Source organism: Oncorhynchus masou, chromosome 31 (assembly GCF_036934945.1).
Source record: "Oncorhynchus masou masou isolate Uvic2021 chromosome 31, UVic_Omas_1.1, whole genome shotgun sequence".
NCBI classification, from domain to species: domain Eukaryota; kingdom Metazoa; phylum Chordata; class Actinopteri; order Salmoniformes; family Salmonidae; genus Oncorhynchus; species Oncorhynchus masou.
Genome location: NC_088242.1, coordinates 2,863,506 through 2,886,858, shown reverse-complemented (window position 1 = coordinate 2,886,858; position 23,353 = coordinate 2,863,506). Strand labels below are relative to the sequence as shown.

The 23,353-nt window shown below is 44.1% G+C and overlaps 1 protein-coding gene across 1 annotated transcript in view; it reads left to right on the top strand.

Annotated features, from left to right (window-relative positions):
• LOC135523355 (vesicle transport protein SFT2A-like) overlaps positions 1-23,353 on the top strand; it is a 50,949-nt gene that overhangs the window by 10,674 nt on the left and 16,922 nt on the right. Inside the window, exons 4-7 of the mRNA XM_064949976.1 lie at positions 3,631-3,712; positions 4,234-4,269; positions 4,699-4,757; positions 13,943-13,972. Coding sequence (XP_064806048.1) covers positions 3,631-3,712; positions 4,234-4,269; positions 4,699-4,757; positions 13,943-13,972 — 207 coding nt within the window. The remainder of the gene's footprint in view (positions 1-3,630; positions 3,713-4,233; positions 4,270-4,698; positions 4,758-13,942; positions 13,973-23,353) is intronic.

The following is a 23,353-nucleotide window of genomic DNA, read 5'->3' as shown; positions in this document are numbered from 1 at the left end:
AATTCTCTGTAATTATTATGTGATTTTAAACAAACTTAATCATGCAACTGTAATTAACTGGGAAGTCGGGCCACCAAGGAAAACATAATAGAACAATTTAAATATCAGAATAATAGTAGAGAGAGCGATTTTTATTTCTTTCATCACATTCCCAGTGGGTCAGACATTTCCATACACTCAATTAGTATTTGGTAGCATTGCCTTTTTAAATTGATTAACTTGGGTCAAACATTTTGTGTAGCCTTCCACAAGCTTCCCTCAATAAGTTGGGTGAATTTTGGCCCATTCCTCCGAACAGAGCTGGTGTAACTGAGTCAGGTTTGTAGGCCTCCTTGCTCGCACACGTTTTTTCAGTTCTGCCCACACATTATCTATGGGATTGAGGTCAGGGCTTTGTGATGGCCACTCCAATACCTTGACTTTGTTGTCCTAAAGCCATTTTGCCACAACTTTGGAAGTATTGGGGTCATTGTCCATTTGGAAGACCCATTTGCGACCAAGCTTTAACTTCCTGTCTTGAGATGTTGCTTCAATATATCCACATCATTTTCCTTCCTCATGATGCCATTTATTTTGTGAAGTGCACCAGTCCCTCCTGCAGCAAAGCACCCCCACAACATGATGCTGCCACCCCCGTGCTTCACAGTGGGGATGGTGTTCTTCGGCTTGCAAGCCTCCCCCTTTTTTCTCCAAACATAACGATGGTCATTATGCCAAACAGTTCTATTTTTGTTTCATCAGACCAGAGGACATTTCTCCAAAAAGTACGATCTTTGTCCCCATGTGCAGTTGCAAACCGTAGTTTGGCTTTTTTATGACGGTTTTGGAACAGTGGCTCCTTCCTTGCTGAGCGGCCTTTCAGGTTATGTCGATATAGGACTCGTTTTACAGTCGATACAGATACTTTTGTACCTGTTTCCTCCAGCATCTTCACAAGGTCCTTTCTGGGATTGATTTGCACTTTTCGCACAAAAGTACATTCAACTCTAGGAGACAGAATGTGTCTAATTCCTGAGCATTATTTTTATTTATTTATTTTTTATTTGACCTTTTATTTAGCTAGGCAAGTCAGTTGAGAACAAATTCTTATTTTCAATGACGGCCTGGGAACAGTGGGTTAACTGCCTGTTCAGGGGCAGAACGACAGATTTGTACCTTGTCAGCTCGGGGGTTTGAACTTGCAACCTTCCAATTACTAGTCCAACGCTCTAACCACTAGGCTTCCCTGCCGCCCCAGGGCTGTGTGGTCCCATGGTGTTTATACTTGCATACTATTGTTTGTACAGATGAACGTGATACCTTCAGGCATTTTGAAAATTGCTCCCAAGGATGAACCAGACTTGTGGAGGTCTGCAATTTATTTTCTCTGGTCTTAGCTGATTTCATTCGATTTTCCCATGATGTCAAGCAAAGAGGCACTAAGTTTGAAGGTAGGCCTTGAAATACATCCACAGGTACACCTCCAATTGACTCAAATGGTGTCAATGGTGGCTCAAATAGTAGGCTCAAATGGTAGCCTATCAGAAGCTTCTAAATCCATGACATAATTATCTGGAATTTTCCAAGTTTTTTTAAAGACCCAGTCAATGTAGTGTATGTAAACTTCTGACCCACTGGAATTGTGATACAGTGAATTATAAGTGAAATCTGTCTTAATTAACAAATGTTGGAAAAATTACTTGTACCCTCATACCCTGATGAAGACAGCTTGGCTGTCAACGTTGGTAATTCAATTTTTTGCATCTGAGCTCCTAGAGTGTGCGGCTCTCTTTTTATTTTCAAGGAAAAATGACTTGTGTCATGAACAAAGTAGATGTCCTCACCGACTTGCCAAAACTATAGTTTGTTAACAAGACATTTGTGTAGTGCTTGAAAAACAAGTTTTAATGACTCCAACCAAAGTGTATGTCAACTTCTGACTTAAACAAAATCAAAATATTTGTTATATTTTGTTGAACATTATTTTGGTTACTACATGATTCCATATGTGTTATTTCATAGTTTTGATGTTCGACATTATTCTACAATGTAGAAAATATAAAAAAATAAAGAAAAAGCCCTGAATGAGTAGGTTTAGGTGTCAACTGTTGACTGGTACTGTGTGAGTGTATATAAACATCCTAGGCCTACCAGGAGGGCTCTATAAGATCTGTGTTGCATCATTAAAACATTAAAACGTCATTCAAAAATAAGTTGAACTTTATTAGAAAATTAATACATTTTGATCAAGTTAATCATAAGAATTGATTCGTATTTTCCGGGAAACTTAATAAAACGGCCCAGGAATGCCCTTCTCTCTCTCTCTGTTTCTGTCTCTCTGTCTCTCTCTCTCTGTCTCTCTGTGTGTCTCTCTCTGTGTCTCTCTGTGTCTCTCTCTGTCTCTCTCTCGCTCTCTGTGTCGGTCTCTCACTCTCGCTCTCTCTCTCTCTGTGTCTCTCCGTCTCTGTCTGTCTCGCTCTCTCTCTCTCTCTCTCTCAATTTCAATTCAATTCAAGGGCTTTATTGGCATGGGAAACGTGTTTACATTGCCAAAGCAAGTAAGGTAGATAATATAATAATAATAATAATATCTCTCTGTGTGTCTGTCGCTCTCTCTCTGTGTGTCTGTCTCTCTCTCTCTCTCTCGCTCTCTGTGTGTGTGTGTGTGTGTGTGTGTCTATACGTTGTGTACCTGTTAATGCTACATCATCACTATGCGATAGACGTTAGTCTCCTGACCTCGAAAAGAGTCCATAAAGAGACAGTGTGACGGAGGCCAGTGTATAAACTGATCCCAGTACAGAGAAAGCCCCGTACAGAGAAAGCCCAGTACAGAGAAAGCCCCGTCTCCACCACCTGCTTCTTTACCTGCGGGATCGTCTGAGACCAGCCACCCCCAGTGGCTGGGCCTGGCTCCCCAGTGGCTGGGCCTGGCTCCCCAGTGGCTGGGCCTGGCTTCCCTTGTGGCTGGGCCTGGCTCCCCAGGGGCTGGGCATGGCTCCCCAGGGGCTGGGCCTGGCTCCCCAGGGGCTGGGCCTGGCTCCCCAGTGGCTGGGCCTGGCTCCCCAGTGGCTGGGCCTGGCTCCCCAGTGGCTGGGCCTGGCTCCCCAGTGGCTGGGCCTGGCTCCCCAGTGGCTGGGCCTGGCTCCCCAGGGGCTGGGCCTGGCTCCCCAGGGGCTGGGCCTGGCTCCCCAGGGGCTGGGCCTGGCTCCCCAGTGGGTGGGCCTGGCTCCCCAGTGGCTGGGCCTGGCTCCCCAGTGGCCAACCATGTCTACTCCCTACCCAGTCATGTGAAATCCATAGATTAGGGCCTAATTAATGTATTTAAATTGACTCATTTCCTCCTATGAGCTGTAACTCCGTATCATTGAAATTGTTGCGTGTTTTTTAGATATTTTTCCAGAATACATGGCTTATTATATGATGCCAGCCACAGAAAATCTGTTCACATTTGAAATGAGAAGGTGTTGTTTGTGCTGGTCTGTTTTATCTTTGTCGAGGTCTCTCATATCAACAACAACAAAAAAACATTTTTAATTTCCCCAGGCTCTTTTGATCAGTATGTAGTCGTCTTTTTCCAACTTTTATAAATCAAAGAAATTTAAATCCATGTGACATTTATTTCTCCGATTTCCCTTCGTGTGTCTGCAGCACCTGTTTCCTGATGGGACCTCTGAAGCAGCTGAAGAGAATGTTTGAGCCCACCAGACTGATAGCCACCTGTGTTATGCTGGTAACTACCTACTGTACTCTAATGTCCTAGTCAACTAATGTAAATTAAATACATTATATTAATAATATGAAATATTAATACCTACTGTACTCTATGTATCGTAAACGATTAGACTTTATTTGCCATGGTAAAAATGTCCTCGTCAACTAAAGTAAGTTAAACAACCACACATATCACAGTCATTGCGAGTAATCCCATAACTGAGGGATGTGTCTGGATCGATGTTGCTAAGCACTAGGTATTTCTTAAGTTAGTCTATATTTGTCAGAAATTAATTGATAAACATTATTTTAAATGACACATCAACAAAATGGCTGTTAAATATTACATTTCACCTTTTTTTGGGGGGCGTTTTTCACTAAAGCGGATTCGATCTTTTAAAGTTAATCTGCCTTTAGGGCACAAAGCTGAGTGGTAATCTGAAGTAAATCCCTCCACAGAAGATTTATCAGATAATTCATTAATTAATTGAATCAATATTTTTAAAAGTTAATTTAGTTTTTTTCTCTTTCTGCCTCCAGCTCTGTCTCATTTTGACACTTTGTGCAGTTTTCTGGGTAAGTATCTGAAAGCCTATGAAACAGTTCAGTAGCCTGCAGTGTGACCTTATGGCAGCGTTTCCCAAACTCATTTTCAGGGTCCTCACTGGAGGGCAGAAATGTGTGTGTGTGTGTGTGTGTTGCCGTAGCACTACACAGCTGATCCAAATCAAATTGTATCTGTTACATCCACGCGGTTAACAGATGTTAATGCGAGTGTAGCGGAATGCTTGTGAATCAAAGCTTGAGGATGAATTGATTTGATTTAAATCGTCTGTGTTGTACTACGGTTAAAGCCAAAAATGTGCACTCCTTGGGAGCCCCAGGACTGAGATGGGGGGGGAGTGGGGGGGGGGGGGAGGGGAGTGGCCTAATGCGCTGTAACATATTAACAACACCGCTGTCTGACAATAGACTCTCTCTCTCTCTGTTCTCTGTTCTCTGTAGTGGGGAAAGAAGGGGTTGGCCATCATCTTCTGCATTCTACAGTTCTTGGCGATGACATGGTAAGTAACACTCCACTTACAGTGCATTCAATTTAGGCCTAGATTCAATCCGTGTATGTCGTCTCAATCGGACGTTACGAATTGCGGATGTATATCTGTTGTTGTTGTTGTTGTTCGTGTTACTATCCTTCTACCTTCCTAAAATACCTCATATTTTGTGATGACTGAGTTATTTCCTTCAGTGTCAAACTAGGCTTGTAACAGTGCTGACAGTCATTGATCTACAAGTCATGTTGCATGCCTCACTAACTGCCCCAGGGAGTATCAGTCATGTTGCGTGCCTCACTAACTGCCCCAGGGAGTATCAGTCATGTTGCATGCCTCACTAACAGCCCCAGGGAGTATCAGTCATGTTGCATGCCTCACTAACTGCCCCAGGGAGTATCAGTCATGTTGCATGCCTCACTAACTGCCCCAGGGAGTATCAGTCATGTTGCATGCCTCACTAACTGCCCCAGGGAGTATCAGTCATGTTGCGTGCCTCACTAACTGCCCCAGGGAGTATCAGTCATGTTGCAGGCCTCACTAACTGCCCCAGGGAGTATCAGTCATGTTGCATGCCTCACTAACAGCCCCAGGGAGTATCAGTCATGTTGCATGCCTCACTAACAGCCCCAGGGAGTATCAGTCATGTTGCATGCCTCACTAACAGCCCCAGGGAGTATCAGTCATGTTGCATGCCTCACTAACTGCCCCAGGGAGTATCAGTCATGTTGCAGGCCTCACTAACTGCCCCAGGGAGTATCAGTCATGTTGCGTGCCTCAATAACTGCCCCAGGGAGTATCAGTCATGTTGCGTGCCTCAATAACTGCCCCAGGGAGTATCAGTCATGTTGCATGCCTCACTAACAGCCCCAGGGAGTATCAGTCATGTTGCATGCCTCACTAACTGCCCCAGGGAGTATCAGTCATGTTGCATGCCTCACTAACTGCCCCAGGGAGTATCAGTCATGTTGCATGCCTCACTAACTGCCCCAGGGAGTATCAGTCATGTTGCATGCCTCACTAACAGCCCCAGGGAGTATCAGTCATGTTGCATGCCTTATACTTCATGAGATGCATGGTCTTCTCAATACTACTCTGATTAGGATGTCGTTGTATAGTCTCTCAGCTGGACAGATGCTGTGTTGTATAGTCTCTCAGCTGGACAGATGCTGTGTTGTATAGTCTCTCAGCTGGACAGACACTCGCTGTGTTGTATAGTCTCTCAGCTGGACAGACGCTGTGTTGTATAGTCTCTCAGCTGGACACTCGCTGTGTTGTATAGTCTCTCAGCTGGACAGACACTCGCTGTGATGTATAGTCTCTCAGCTGGACAGACAGACACTGTGTTGTATAGTCTCTCAGCTGGACAGACGCTTGCTGTGTTGTATAGTCTCTCAGCTGGACAGACAGACACTGTGTTGTATAGTCTCTCAGCTGGACAGACACTCGCTGTGTCGTATAGTCTCTCAGCAGGACAGACACTGTGTTGTATAGTCTCTCAGCTGGACAGACACTCACTGTGTTGTATAGTCTCTCAGCTGGACAGACACTCGCTGTGTTGTATAGTCTCTCAGCAGGACAGACACTGTGTTGTATAGTCTCTCAGCAGGACAGACACTGTGTTGTATAGTCTCTCAGCTGGACAGACACTCGCTGTGTCGTATAGTCTCTCAGCTGGACAGACACTCGCTGTGTCGTATAGTCTCTCAGCAGGACAGACACTGTGTTGTATAGTCTCTCAGCTGGACAGACAGACACTGTGTTGTATAGTCTCTCAGCTGGACAGACAGACACTGTGTTGTATAGTCTCTCAGCTGGACAGACACTCGCTGTGTTGTATAGTCTCTCAGCTGGACAGACACTCGCTGTGTTGTATAGTCTCTCAGCTGGACAGACACTCGCTGTGTTGTATAGTCTCTCAGCTGGACAGACACTCGCTGTGTTGTATAGTCTCTCAGCTGGACAGACACTCGCTGTGTTGTATAGTCTCTCAGCTGGACAGACGCCGCTGTGTTGTATAGTCTCTCAGCTGGACAGACGCTCGCTGTGTTGTATAGTCTCTCAGCTGGACAGACGCTTGCTGTGTTGTAAAGTCTCTCAGCTGGACAGACACTCGCTGTGTTGTATAGTCTCTCAGCTGGACAGACACTCGCTGTGTCGTATAGTCTCTCAGCTGGACAGACACTCGCTGTGTCGTATAGTCTCTCAGCTGGACAGACACTCGCTGTGTCGTATAGTCTCTCAGCTGGACAGACACTCGCTGTGTCGTATAGTCTCTCAGCTGGACAGATACTCGCTGTGTTGTATAGTCTCTCAGCTGGACAGACACTGTGTTGTATAGTCTCTCAGCTGGACAGACACTGTGTTGTATAGTCTCTCAGCTGGACAGACAGACACTGTGTTGTATAGTCTCTCAGCTGGACAGACAGACACTGTGTTGTATAGTCTCTCAGCTGGACAGACACTGTGTTGTATAGTCTCTCAGCTGGACAGACACTCGCTGTGTTGTATAGTCTGTCAGCTGGACAGACACTCGCTGTGTTGTATAGTCTCTCAGCTGGACAGACACTGTGTTGTATAGTCTCTCAGCTGGACAGACACTGTGTTGTATAGTCTCTCAGCTGGACAGACACTCGCTGTGTCGTATAGTCTCTCAGCTGGACAGATACTCGCTGTGTCGTATAGTCTCTCAGCTGGACAGATACTCGCTGTGTTGTATAGTCTCTCAGCTGGACAGACAGACACTGTGTCGTATAGTCTGTCAGCTGGACAGACAGACACTGTGTTGTATAGTCTCTCAGCTGGACAGACAGACACTGTGTTGTATAGTCTCTCAGCTGGACAGACAGACACTGTGTTGTATAGTCTCTCAGCTGGACAGATACTTGCTGTGTTGTATAGTCTCTCAGCTGGACAGACAGACACTGTGTTGTATAGTCTCTCAGCAGGACAGACACTGTGTTGTATAGTCTCTCAGCAGGACAGACACTGTGTTGTATAGTCTCTCAGCAGGACAGACACTGTGTTGTATAGTCTGTCAGCTGGACAGACAGACACTGTGTTGTATAGTCTCTCAGCTGGACAGACAGACACTGTGTTGTATAGTCTCTCAGCTGGACAGACACTGTGTCGTATAGTCTCTCAGCTGGACAGACACTGTGTTGTATAGTCTCTCAGCTGGACAGACACTGTGTTGTATAGTCTCTCAGCTGGACAGACACTGTGTTGTATAGTCTCTCAGCTGGACAGACAGACACTGTGTTGTATAGTCTCTCAGCTGGACAGACAGACACTGTGTTGTATAGTCTCTCAGCTGGACAGACAGACACTGTGTTGTATAGTCTCTCAGCTGGACAGACAGACACTGTGTTGTATAGTCTCTCAGCAGGACAGACACTGTGTTGTATAGTCTCTCAGCTGGACAGACACTGTGTTGTATAGTCTCTCAGCTGGACAGACAGACACTGTGTTGTATAGTCTCTCAGCTGGACAGACACTGTGTTGTATAGTCTCTCAGCTGGACAGACACTGTGTTGTATAGTCTCTCAGCTGGACAGACAGACACTGTGTTGTATAGTCTCTCAGCTGGACAGACACTGTGTTGTATAGTCTCTCAGCAGGACAGACACTGTGTTGTATAGTCTCTCAGCAGGACAGACACTGTGTTGTATAGTCTCTCAGCTGGACAGACACTGTGTTGTATAGTCTCTCAGCTGGACAGACACTGTGTTGTATAGTCTCTCAGCTGGACAGACAGACACTGTGTTGTATAGTCTCTCAGCTGGACAGACAGACACTGTGTTGTATAGTCTCTCAGCTGGACAGACACTGTGTTGTATAGTCTCTCAGCTGGACAGACACTGTGTCGTATAGTCTCTCAGCTGGACAGACAGACACTGTGTTGTATAGTCTCTCAGCAGGACAGACAGACACTGTGTTGTATAGTCTCTCAGCTGGACAGACACTGTGTTGTATAGTCTCTCAGCTGGACAGACACTGTGTTGTATAGTCTCTCAGCTGGACAGACAGACACTGTGTTGTATAGTCTCTCAGCTGGACAGACAGACACTGTGTTGTATAGTCTCTCAGCTGGACAGACAGACACTGTGTTGTATAGTCTCTCAGCTGGACAGACAGACACTGTGTCGTATAGTCTCTCAGCTGGACAGACAGACACTGTGTCGTATAGTCTCTCAGCTGGACAGACACTGTGTTGTATAGTCTCTCAGCTGGACAGACAGACACTGTGTTGTATAGTCTCTCAGCTGGACAGACAGACACTGTGTTGTATAGTCTCTCAGCTGGACAGACACTGTGTTGTATAGTCTGTCAGCTGGACAGACACTGTGTTGTATAGTCTCTCAGCTGGACAGACACTGTGTTGTATAGTCTCTCAGCTGGACAGACAGACACTGTGTTGTATAGTCTCTCAGCTGGACAGACAGACACTGTGTTGTATAGTCTCTCAGCAGGACAGACACTGTGTTGTATAGTCTCTCAGCTGGACAGACAGACACTGTGTCGTATAGTCTCTCAGCTGGACAGACACTGTGTTGTATAGTCTCTCAGCTGGACAGACACTGTGGTGTATAGTCTCTCAGCTGGACAGACAGACACTGTGTTGTATAGTCTCTCAGCAGGACAGACACTGTGTTGTATAGTCTCTCAGCTGGACAGACACTGTGTTGTATAGTCTCTCAGCTGGACAGACACTGTGTTGTATAGTCTCTCAGCTGGACAGACACTGTGTTGTATAGTCTCTCAGCTGGACAGACACTGTGTTGTATAGTCTCTCAGCTGGACAGACAGACACTGTGTTGTATAGTCTCTCAGCTGGACAGACACTGTGTTGTATAGTCTCTCAGCAGGACAGACACTGTGTTGTATAGTCTCTCAGCAGGACAGACACTGTGTTGTATAGTCTCTCAGCAGGACAGACACTGTGTTGTATAGTCTCTCAGCTGGACAGACAGACACTGTGTTGTATAGTCTCTCAGCTGGACAGACACTCGCTGTGTTGTATAGTCTCTCAGCTGGACAGACACTCACTGTGTTGTATAGTCTCTCAGCTGGACAGACACTCGCTGTGTTGTATAGTCTCTCAGCTGGACAGACACTCGCTGTGTTGTATAGTCTCTCAGCTGGACAGACACTCGCTGTGTTGTATAGTCTCTCAGCTGGACAGACACTCGCTGTGTTGTATAGTCTCTCAGCTGGACAGACACTCGCTGTGTTGTATAGTCTCTCAGCTGGACAGACACTCGCTGTGTTGTATAGTCTCTCAGCTGGACAGACGCCGCTGTGTTGTATAGTCTCTCAGCTGGACAGACGCTCGCTGTGTTGTATAGTCTCTCAGCTGGACAGACGCTCGCTGTGTTGTATAGTCTCTCAGCTGGACAGACGCTCGCTGTGTTGTATAGTCTCTCAGCTGGACAGACACTCGCTGTGTTGTATAGTCTCTCAGCTGGACAGACACTCGCTGTGTTGTATAGTCTCTCAGCTGGACAGACGCTCGCTGTGTTGTATAGTCTCTCAGCTGGACAGACGCTCGCTGTGTTGTATAGTCTCTCAGCAGGACAGACACTGTGTTGTATAGTCTCTCAGCTGGACAGACGCTGTGTTGTATAGTCTCTCAGCTGGACAGACACTGTGTTGTATAGTCTCTCAGCTGGACAGACACTGTGTTGTATAGTCTCTCAGCTGGACAGACGCTGTGTTGTATAGTCTCTCAGCTGGACAGACACTGTGTTGTATAGTCTCTCAGCTGGACAGACAGACACTGTGTTGTATAGTCTCTCAGCTGGACAGACAGACACTGTGTTGTATAGTCTCTCAGCTGGACAGACACTGTGTTGTATAGTCTCTCAGCAGGACAGACACTGTGTTGTATAGTCTCTCAGCAGGACAGACACTGTGTTGTATAGTCTCTCAGCTGGACAGACACTGTATAGTCTCTCAGCAGGACAGACAGACACTGTGTTGTATAGTCTCTCAGCTGGACAGACACTGTGTTGTATAGTCTCTCAGCTGGACAGACACTGTGTTGTATAGTCTCTCAGCTGGACAGACACTGTGTTGTATAGTCTCTCAGCAGGACAGACACTGTGTCGTATAGTCTCTCAGCAGGACAGACACTGTGTTGTATAGTCTCTCAGCTGGACAGACACTGTGTTGTATAGTCTCTCAGCTGGACAGACACTGTGTTGTATAGTCTCTCAGCTGGACAGACAGACACTGTGTTGTATAGTCTCTCAGCAGGACAGACACTGTGTTGTATAGTCTCTCAGCTGGACAGACACTGTGTTGTATAGTCTCTCAGCTGGACAGACACTGTGTTGTATAGTCTCTCAGCTGGACAGACACTGTGTTGTATAGTCTCTCAGCAGGACAGACACTGTGTTGTATAGTCTCTCAGCTGGACAGACACTGTGTTGTATAGTCTCTCAGCTGGACAGACGCTGTGTTGTATAGTCTCTCAGCTGGACAGACACTGTGTTGTATAGTCTCTCAGCTGGACAGACACTGTGTTGTATAGTCTCTCAGCAGGACAGACACTGTGTTGTATAGTCTCTCAGCAGGACAGACACTGTGTTGTATAGTCTCTCAGCTGGACAGACACTGTGTTGTATAGTCTCTCAGCAGGACAGACAGACACTGTGTTGTATAGTCTCTCAGCTGGACAGACACTGTGTTGTATAGTCTCTCAGCTGGACAGACACTGTGTTGTATAGTCTCTCAGCTGGACAGACACTGTGTTGTATAGTCTCTCAGCAGGACAGACACTGTGTTGTATAGTCTCTCAGCAGGACAGACACTGTGTTGTATAGTCTGTCAGCTGGACAGCAGGGTTGTCTGACCTGGGCCCAGTAGGAAGAGAAGGGAGAGACTGACTGACAGGGGAGAGACTGACTGACAGGGGAGAGACTGACTGACAGGGGAGAGACTGACTGACAGGGGAGAGACTGACTGACAGGGGAGAGACTGACTGACAGGGGAGAGACTGACTGACAGGGGAGAGACTGACTGACAGGGGAGAGACAGCGAGAGACTGAGATGTAAACCGAGAGAGACAGACGCTAACCAGCCCAGCATATGTTGACATGAAGGATCAGATGAGAACACACACACACACACACACACACACACACACACACTGGAGTAGACCACATGGAAGGCCAGGTGTGCATGATTTGTTGCATGATTTGTTGCATGATTTGTTGATACTAGTGACTGAGTACTAGTGACTGAGTACCTGATAGTATACCTGTATGTTATAATATAGGCTACCTGATACTATACCTGTATATTATACACTACCTGATACTATACCTGTATGTTATAATATACACTACCTGATACTATACGTTATGGTTCACCTGTATGGTGTTTATACACTACCTGAGACTACTATACTTTATGGTTCACCTGTATGGTGTTTATACACTACCTGAGACTGTACTATACTTTATGGTTCACCTGTATGGTGTTTATACACTACCTGAGACTGTACTATACTTTATGGTTCACCTGTATGGTGTTTATACACTACCTGAGACTGTACTATACGTTATGGTTCACCTGTATGGTGTTTATACACTACCTGAGACTGTACTATACGTTATGGTTCACCTGTATGGTGTTTATACACTACCTGAGACTGTACTATACTTTATGGTTCACCTGTATGGTGTTTATACACTACCTGAGACTGTACTATACGTTATGGTTCACCTGTATGGTGTTTATACACTACCTGAGACTGTACTATACTTTATGGTTCACCTGTATGGTGTTTATACACTACCTGAGACTGTACTATACTTTATGGTTCACCTGTATGGTGTTTATACACTACCTGAGACTGTACTATACTTTATGGTTCACCTGTATGGTGTTTATACACTACCTGAGACTGTACTATACGTTATGGTTCACCTGTATGGTGTTTATACACTACCTGAGACTGTACTATACGTTATGGTTCACCTGTATGGTGTTTATACACTACCTGAGACTGTACTATATTTTATGGTTCACCTGTATGGTGTTTATACACTACCTGAGACTGTACTATATTTTATGGTTCACCTGTATGGTGTTTATACACTACCTGAGACTGTACTATACTTTATGGTTCACCTGTATGGTGTTTATACACTACCTGAGACTACTATACTTTATGGTTCACCTGTATGGTGTTTATACTCTACCTGAGACTGTACTATACGTTATGGTTCACCTGTATGGTGTTTATACACTACCTGAGACTGTACTATACTTTATGGTTCACCTGTATGGTGTTTATACACTACCTGAGACTGTACTATACGTTATGGTTCACCTGTATGGTGTTTATACACTACCTGAGACTGTACTATACGTTATGGTTCACCTGTATGGTGTTTATACACTACCTGAGACTGTACTATACGTTATGGTTCACCTGTATGGTGTTTATACACTACCTGAGACTACTATACTTTATGGTTCACCTGTATGGTGTTTATACACTATCTGAGACTGTACTATACGTTATGGTTCACCTGTATGGTGTTTATACACTACCTGAGACTGTACTATACGTTATGGTTCACCTGTATGGTGTTTATACACTACCTGAGACTGTACTATACGTTATGGTTCACCTGTATGGTGTTTATACACTACCTGAGACTGTACTATACTTTATGGTTCACCTGTATGGTGTTTATACACTACCTGAGACTGTACTATACGTTATGGTTCACCTGTATGGTGTTTATACACTACCTGAGACTGTACTATACGTTATGGTTCACCTGTATGGTGTTTATACACTACCTGAGACTGTACTATACGTTATGGTTCACCTGTATGGTGTTTATACACTACCTGAGACTGTACTATACGTTATGGTTCACCTGTATGGTGTTTATACACTACCTGAGACTGTACTATACTTTATGGTTCACCTGTATGGTGTTTATACACTACCTGAGACTGTACTATACTTTATGGTTCACCTGTATGGTGTTTATACACTACCTGAGACTGTACTATACGTTATGGTTCACCTGTATGGTGTTTATACACTACCTGAGACTGTACTATACTTTATGGTTCACCTGTATGGTGTTTATACACTACCTGAGACTGTACTATACGTTATGGTTCACCTGTATGGTGTTTATACTCAGTCTGTTTTCTTGTTTCTCTTTCAGGTACAGCATCTCTTACATTCCATTTGCCAGGTAAGAGGATTATGTTTCAACCTGCAGTACATGAACCCTTTTCTGGATCCAGTTAGTCTAACTAACCTAATGGGTCTAACTAACCTAATGGGTCTAACTAACCTAATGGTTCTAACTAACCTAATGGGTCTAACTAACCTAACCTAATGGGTCTAACTAACCTAACCTAATGAGTCTAACTTAACGTAATGATTCTAACTAACTTAACGTAATGATTCTAACTAACTTAACGTAATGATTCTAACTAACTTAACGTAATGATTCTAACTAACTTAACGTAATGAGTCTAACTAACTTAGCCTAAAGAGTCTAACTAGCCTAACGTAATGAGTCTAACTAGCCTAACGTAATGAGTCTAACTAGCCTAACCTAATGGGTCTAACTAACCTAACCTGATGGGTCTAACTAACCTAACCTAATGGGTCTAACTAACCTAACCTGATGGGTCTAACTAACCTGATGGGTCTAACTAACCTGATGGGTCTAACTAACCTGATGGGTCTAACTAACCTGATGGGTCTAACTAACCTAACCTAATGGGTCTAACTAACTTAACCTAATGAGTCTAACGAACCTAACCTAATGAGTCTAACGAACCTAACCTAATGAGTCTAACGAACCTAACCTAATGATTCTAACGAACCTAACCTAATGATTCTAACGAACCTAACCTAATGATTCTAACGAACCTAACCTAATGATTCTAACGAACCTAACCTAATGATTCTAACGAACCTAGCCTAATGATTCTAACGAACCTAGCCTAATGAGTCTAACGAACCTAGCCTAATGAGTCTAACTAGCCTAACGTAATGGGTCTAACTAGCCTAACGTAATGGGTCTAACTAGCCTAACGTAATGGGTCTAACTAGCCTAACCTAATGGGTCTAACTAGCCTAACCTAATGGGTCTAACTAGCCTAACCTAATGGGTCTAACTAACTTAACCTAATGGGTCTAACTAACTTAACCTAACGAGTCTAACTAACCTAACCTAATGAGTCTAACTAACCTAACCTAATGAGTCTAACTTAACGTAATGATTCTAACTAACTTAACCTAATGATTCTAACTAACTTAGCCTAACGTAACGGGTCTAACTAGCCTAACGTAACGGGTCTAACTAGCCTAACGTAACGAGTCTAACTAGCCTAACGTAACGAGTCTAACTAGCCTAACGTAACGAGTCTAACTAGCCTAACGTAACGAGTCTAACTAGCCTAACGTAACGAGTCTAACTAGCCTAACGTAACGAGTCTAACTAGCCTAACGTAACGAGTCTAACTAGCCTAACCTAACGAGTCTAACTAGCCTAACCTAACGAGTCTAACTAGCCTAACCTAACGAGTCTAACTAGCCTAACCTAACGAGTCTAACTAGCCTAACCTAACGAGTCTAACTAGCCTAACCTAACGAGTCTAACTAGCCTAACCTAACGAGTCTAACTAGCCTAACCTAACGAGTCTAACTAACTTAACCTAACGAGTCTAACCTAATTTAACCTAACTAACCTAACTAACCTAACCTAACGAGTCTAACTAACCTAACCTAACGAGTCTAACTAACCTAACGAGTCTACCTAACCTAACCTAACGAGTCTAACTAACCTAACGAGTCTAACTAACCTAACATAACGAGTCTAACCAACTTAACCTTATCTGGTGTGATTTGTGGAACCCAGTGTCTTGACTGCCACCACCCTGTGCCCTATGGGCCAGGTTTGGATCCATGTGGGGAGTTGTAACTTTACAACATTGGTGTGTGTATATATAACAAAGTATAGAACTCTAATAATCACATTTGTTGATTAGTGTCTTACTTCACAGGTAGAAGAGCAACTTAACGTTCAGTGCAGTGTCCCTCAGTCTGATCATACTGTCTGTTGGTGTGATTTCAGCTCCGTACACAAGGTGCACCCAGGCCTCTAATTCATAGCAAGTGGTGCTCCTAAGTTTAAAAAATAAAATAATAATAAGTTAGGAGCACCACGTGAGATTAAGATTGTATAAATTGACTGATATACAGCCTGTATTGGGGCCTATATGAATTCTAGCTGCTTTTGAAGCACATGTTATGCCCAAGAAACTGAAATGTAACACTAAAGACATTTTAGTTTATTGTGATATCTGTCATAGATATTAGGTTTCTACGTCGTGTAAAATCACTATTTTTTTTCCTATTAAGATACATTACATTGAACATTTGACACTGTAGAAAAATGTCAGGTTTGTGACGATGTTGTGCAAGAGATCTGTGGTTCGTTCATTCGTATGATCATCGACTTCCTGAAGGAGATTCCCACGGTCCTTTCCTTCTGTCTCCAGACGTCTGAATATAGTGGTAAAGTTACCCGTTTGTTAACATCAAAATAACAAGTCGCTTTAGAACGGCCCACGGCATGGTTTATGAATGTCAAATGTGGTTCCTGGCTGATCCGCTATTGGAAGAAAAGAAAACAAAGTACCATGGGTCAGATCTTTTAACCTAGTTGGGCAAGAAGGAAGTCGCTGTGGTAATGGTGAGCCTGTACTAAGGGAAGGAAGTCGCTGTAGTAATGGTGAGCCTGTACTAAGGAAGTCGCTGTAGTAATGGTGAGCCTGTACATACCTTAAGGGAACATTTCGACAATCACCGTATGGTTAGTGAGAAAGTCCCTATTGGAACTGTACGGTCCCTTACTAGACGTCCGAAAACATTTTAGAAATTCGGGGACGGCGTCGGGCCGAGCGGTAGGGCCAGACCTACCGGGAAGTCATCAAATGAACTTTGTCGGACATTCGGTTTTCGTTTAATAAAATAAACAAATTTTAGCCCATTTTTGCGCTATGCCGGAATATCCCACAAGAGGGCATAAGCAATCATATTGCTATTGGACAAAACATCCCGAATCACGACGTGCCATATCTCGAAAACTGAAAATATTTCGAAGCCGAAACTTGGTGAGCGTAGGTTTGGCATTATGGGAAGATGGCCCCGAACAAGATGGCGTCTAGGCCTCAACGGTTTTTGAGTTATGGCCATATTTCTGGGATTAAAGGTCCAAAATGAAAATAGAGAAAAGATTTTTTCACTTCACGTCAAAGTCAAGGAGCCTCCGGTGTCAATAAAAAAAAATCGGCCATTTATCTATCGTCATTTACGAGAAATCGTACGGTGACCAGATCGTGATGTTCAGATATAGGTGTTTTTTTTTTTTTCAACGGTTACAGATCCAGTTGCAGGGTGTTCATACGAGTATTTTTAAAATGTGCTGCGGAGCTCTGCGACATTTCTGTGATTTTCTATGATTTTCTGAAATAACACACACTCACTAAACCCTCCGTAAATAACTCAGTTCTTAACGTAAAGACTTAAAACTCAGGATTCTGTAAAGGCATACCCCAATGAGGATATGAGTTTATTTATAGCTTCCTGTGCCAACCGGAAGTGCCATAATTGGTGTCTCAGGGGCTGTTTGGAAGGGTTAAAAAAATCAGATCTGTCCAAAACTTCATATGTGTGATTAGACAACCCCCATGAACTGTAAATCAGTCATTTTTCCCAACAGATGTCAAAGAAAAGCTCTCACACACACACACAGCAAGGATGGAGTGACAAAGCGTGGTGTTTAAAGACACAGAGAGCAGGCAATGGCATAAACATAATCCCAAGGCCGTGCCGAGTCCAACGAGGTGCCCCGCTTGACCGTAGCTCGCTCGGTCTGAGCGCAGCGACCATGAGAAAAATAGGCCCACAATGATGCCTGCACCACAATGTCATTGGATTTTGGGTGACAGCGGCGGAACCGTTAGGTTTAGAAGGACAATTCAAACACAGGACTGTTCCTAAGGTCCTCCCGATCTGTGCAAGCCTAACCTTGACTGTGTTGCATTAACCTTTCACAGTTAAAAGAAGGTGTTTACAAAAAAACAGTGTGCATTGACTTCTCTCCCCATAGGAATACATTGCCTGCTCCCCTAAATACAACCTGGGGTCTTTATGGGTTATGAATGCTGTATGAACCTGTCTTCTATGACATTCCATCAGACCACTATGAGGTCTACCTGTGTCGATTCTAAGCTTCCTGGAGCAACCGGAAGTGGTTAAATTGACCCAAAAGGTATTTGGATGTACATCACCTCGAAAGGTGCCGAGGCCTCTGCATTATTCAACCCTGTGTAGATCAGTCAATTCTCAACTTAAAGACTTAAAACTCAGGATTCCCTAGGTTTCTATGTCAGTCAAGACATGTGTGTATTTATAGCTTCCTGTGCCAACCGGAAGTGCCATAATTGGTGTCTCAGGGGCTGTTTGGAAGGGTTAAAAAAATCAGATCTGTCCAAAACTTCATATGTGTGATTAGACAACCCCCATGAACTGTAAATCAGTCATTTTTCCCATAAAAATTCAAAGGAAAAATAAATCACACAGATACACAACTTGGATGGAGGGACGTATTGGGGTGTGTAGAGACTGACAGTGCCTCCAATAGTTAGCTTTGTTCGAGCTAAAAAAGAACCGTCAGACCTAGAGTTCCGAAACTTTAGAATCCTGTTCTAGACCTCAGGTAGATAGTGCGTGGTGAGTTACGGCGCTCTAGAACGTTCTCGGACCGAGAAACAGCGTCGAACATTTGCAATGACTTCAATTCATTTTGACCATTACGAAAATGGCGACATTTAGAAATGTCCCAGAGACACAAGACTAGGTGCATTGTGACCGTCTCGGCCCATAGAGACAGAACCCAACATCTCGGTCCGATAGCTCATTCAAGGACCCCGTAGCAAGGCATTGAAAAAAGTGGATTTTCAGCACCAATTAGGCTTTTACTCGGACACCAAATGACCTATCGGGCCGAAACTCGGGATTCGGGGTCGCCTCACATAGGACTACACATAATGTCCGAACTGGCCCCGCAGCTAGAAAGTAACTATGTGTTTTATGGTTTTTTAATGTTTTGTACCGAAGGCCTTGTGAATTTTGGGCCAGCTCTTAAGTATGTTATACTTGGCTCCTAAATGAGTTGGGAAAAGTGGGTTTGGTGTCAGTTTGTATCAGTTTGGTGTCAGAATGATATCAAATTGACTGATGGACGGTGACTTGCAGGTGACTCTTGTCCATTAGCAATATGTTTAAGCGGTGAGGTACCATCACCAAAAGCGACATTCTGAAATCAACCCAAACGAGCGATGGAGAGGTACCAGTATCACTGCCCAGACATCCCTATGTCATCGGGCCAGTCAATTTGGCATTCCTGCATGATTTTTATGGCATGACAAATTGGTGATGGTGACTGCCCAGTTAACCATATGGCAAATGCACAGTGACTTTGCAAAAGTGAGAAAACATGACCAAATGGACATTCTGAAATCAACCCTAACGAGTGATGGAGAGGTACCAGAATCACTGCCAAGCCATCCCGAGTTCATCGGGCCAGTCAATTTGGCATTCCTGCACAAATTTTCAGTGACTTTGCAAAAGTAAGGAACATTTGCAATATGTTTTAACAGTGAGGTACCATCACCAAAAGCGACATTCTGAAATCAACCCAAACGAGCGATGGAGAGGTACCAGTATCACTGCCCAGACATCCCTATGTCATCGGGCCAGTCAATTTGGCATTCCTGCATGATTTTTATGGCATGACAAATTGGTGATGGTGACTGCCCAGTTAACCATATGGCAAATGCACAGTGACTTTGAAAGAGTGATAAAAATCACCAAATGGACATTCTGGAATCAACCCTAACGAGCGATGGAGAGGTACCATAATCACTGCCCAGACATCCCGAGGTCATCGGGCCAGTCAATTTGGCATTCCTGCACAAATTTTCAGTGACTTTGCAAAAGTAAGGAACATTTGCAATATGTTTTAACAGTGAGGTACCATCACCAAAAGCGACATTCTGAAATCAACCCAAACGAGCGATGGAGAGGTACCAGTATCACTGCCCAGCCATCCCGAGGTCATCGGGCCAGTCAATTTGGCATTCCTGCAAGAATTTTTAGTGACTTTGCAAAAGTAAGGAACATTTGCAATATGTTTAAGCGGTGAGGTACCATCACCAAAAGCGACATTCTGAAATCAACCCAAACGAGCGATGGAGAGGTACCAGAATAACTGCCCAGCCATCCCTATGTCATCGGGCCAGTCAATTTGGCATTCCTACATGATTTTTATGGCATGACAAATTGGTAATGGTGACTGCCCAGTTAACCATATGGCAAATGCACAGTGACTTTGAAAGAGTGAGAAAAATCACCAAATGGACATTCTGGAATCAACCCTAACGAGTGATGGAGAGGTACCAGAATCACTGCCAAGCCATCCCGAGTTCATCGGGCCAGTCAATTTGGCATTCCTGCACAAATTTTCAGTGACTTTGCAAAAGTAAGGAACATTTGCAATATGTTTTAACAGTGAGGTACCATCACCAAAAGCGACATTCTGAAATCAACCCAAACGAGCGATGGAGAGGTACCAGTATCACTGCCCAGCCATCCTGAGGTCATCGGGCCAGTCAATTTGGCATTCCTGCATGATTTTTATAGCATGACAAATTGGTGATGGTGACTGCCCAGTTAACCATATGGCAAATGCACAGTGACTTTGAAAGAGTGAGAAAAATCACCAAATGGACATTCTGGAATCAACCCTAACGAGCGATGGAGAGGTACCATAATCACTGCCCAGACATCCCGAGGTCATCGGGCCAGTCAATTTGGCATTCCTGCACAAATTTTCAGTGACTTTGCAAAAGTAAGGAACATTTGCAATATGTTTTAACAGTGAGGTACCATCACCAAAAGCGACATTCTGAAATCAACCCAAACGAGCGATGGAGAGGTACCAGAATAACTGCCCAGCCATCCCTATGTCATCGGGCCAGTCAATTTGGCATTCCTACATGATTTTTATGGCATGACAAATTGGTGATGGTGACTGCCCAGTTAACCATATGGCAAATGCACAGTGACTTTGCAAAAGTGAGAAAACATGACCAAATGGACATTCTGAAATCAACACAAACAATGGCATCACCATAGTGTCCAGACTGTGCCGAGTCCAACGAGGTGCCCCGCTTGACCGTAGCTCGCTCGGTCTGAGCGCGGCGACCATGAGAAAAATAGGCCCAATATGAAGCCTTCACCAGTACGTCATTTGATTTTGGGTGACAGCGGCGGAACCGTTAGGTTTAGAAAGACAATTCAACCACAGGACTGTTCCTAAGGTCCTCCTGATCTGTCCAAGCCTATCCTTGACCGTGTGACATTAACCCTTCACAGTCAAAAGAAGGTGTTTACATAAAAACAGTGTTCATTGACTTCTCTCCCCATAGGAATATATTGGCTGCTCCACTAAATACAACCTGGAGTCTATATGGGTTATGAATGTTGTATGAACCTGTCTTTGGTACCAGTCCATCAGACCACTATAAGGTCTACCTGTGTCGATTCTAAGCTTCCTGGACCAACCGGAAGTGGTTCAAATCGCCCTAAAAGTGTATACCCATACACTGCCTGCAATTTGATGGACATAGTGCATTGAACCCTGTGTAAATCAGTCAGTTTTCATGGTAAAGACTTAAAACTCAGGATTCTCTAATGGAATACCCCAATGAGGATGTATGTTGAGTTACAGCTTCCTGTGCCAACCGGAAGTGCCATAATTGGTGTCTCAGGGGCTGTTTGGAGGGGTTAAAAAAATCAGATCTTTCCAAAACTTCATATATATGATTAGGCAACCCCCATGAACTGTAAATCAGTCATTTTTCCCATAAAAATTCAAAGGAAAACTAAATCACACAGATACACAACATGGATGGAGGGACGTATCATTGGGGTGCGTAGAGACTGACAGTGCCTCCAATAGTTAGCTTTGAATGATATCAAATTGACTGATGGACGGTGACTTGCAGGTGACTCTTGTCCATTAGCAATATGTTTAAGCGGTGAGGTACCATCACCAAAAGCGACATTCTGAAATCAAGCCAAACGAGCGATGGAGAGGTACCAGTATCACTGCCCAGCCATCCTGAGGTCATCGGGCCAGTCAATTTGGCATTCCTGCATGATTTTTATAGCATGACAAATTGGTGATGGTGACTGCCCAGTTAACCATATGGCAAATGCACAGTGACTTTGAAAGAGTGAGAAAAATCACCAAATGGACATTCTGGAATCAACCCTAACGAGCGATGGAGAGGTACCATAATCACTGCCCAGACATCCCGAGGTCATCGGGCCAGTCAATTTGGCATTCCTGCACAAATTTTCAGTGACTTTGCAAAAGTAAGGAACATTTGCAATATGTTTTAACAGTGAGGTACCATCACCAAAAGCGACATTCTGAAATCAACCCAAACGAGCGATGGAGAGGTACCAGAATAACTGCCCAGCCATCCCTATGTCATCGGGCCAGTCAATTTGGCATTCCTACATGATTTTTATGGCATGACAAATTGGTGATGGTGACTGCCCAGTTAACCATATGGCAAATGCACAGTGACTTTGCAAAAGTGAGAAAACATGACCAAATGGACATTCTGAAATCAACACAAACAATGGCATCACCATAGTGTCCAGACTGTGCCGAGTCCAACGAGGTGCCCCGCTTGACCGTAGCTCGCTCGGTCTGAGCGCGGCGACCATGAGAAAAATAGGCCCAATATGAAGCCTTCACCAGTACGTCATTTGATTTTGGGTGACAGCGGCGGAACCGTTAGGTTTAGAAAGACAATTCAACCACAGGACTGTTCCTAAGGTCCTCCTGATCTGTCCAAGCCTATCCTTGACCGTGTGACATTAACCCTTCACAGTCAAAAGAAGGTGTTTACATAAAAACAGTGTTCATTGACTTCTCTCCCCATAGGAATATATTGGCTGCTCCACTAAATACAACCTGGAGTCTATATGGGTTATGAATGTTGTATGAACCTGTCTTTGGTACCAGTCCATCAGACCACTATAAGGTCTACCTGTGTCGATTCTAAGCTTCCTGGACCAACCGGAAGTGGTTCAAATCGCCCTAAAAGTGTATACCCATACACTGCCTGCAATTTGATGGACATAGTGCATTGAACCCTGTGTAAATCAGTCAGTTTTCATGGTAAAGACTTAAAACTCAGGATTCTCTAATGGAATACCCCAATGAGGATGTATGTTGAGTTACAGCTTCCTGTGCCAACCGGAAGTGCCATAATTGGTGTCTCAGGGGCTGTTTGGAGGGGTTAAAAAATCAGATCTTTCCAAAACTTCATATATATGATTAGGCAACCCCCATGAACTGTAAATCAGTCATTTTTCCCATAAAAATTCAAAGGAAAACTAAATCACACAGATACACAACATGGATGGAGGGACGTATCATTGGGGTGCGTAGAGACTGACAGTGCCTCCAATA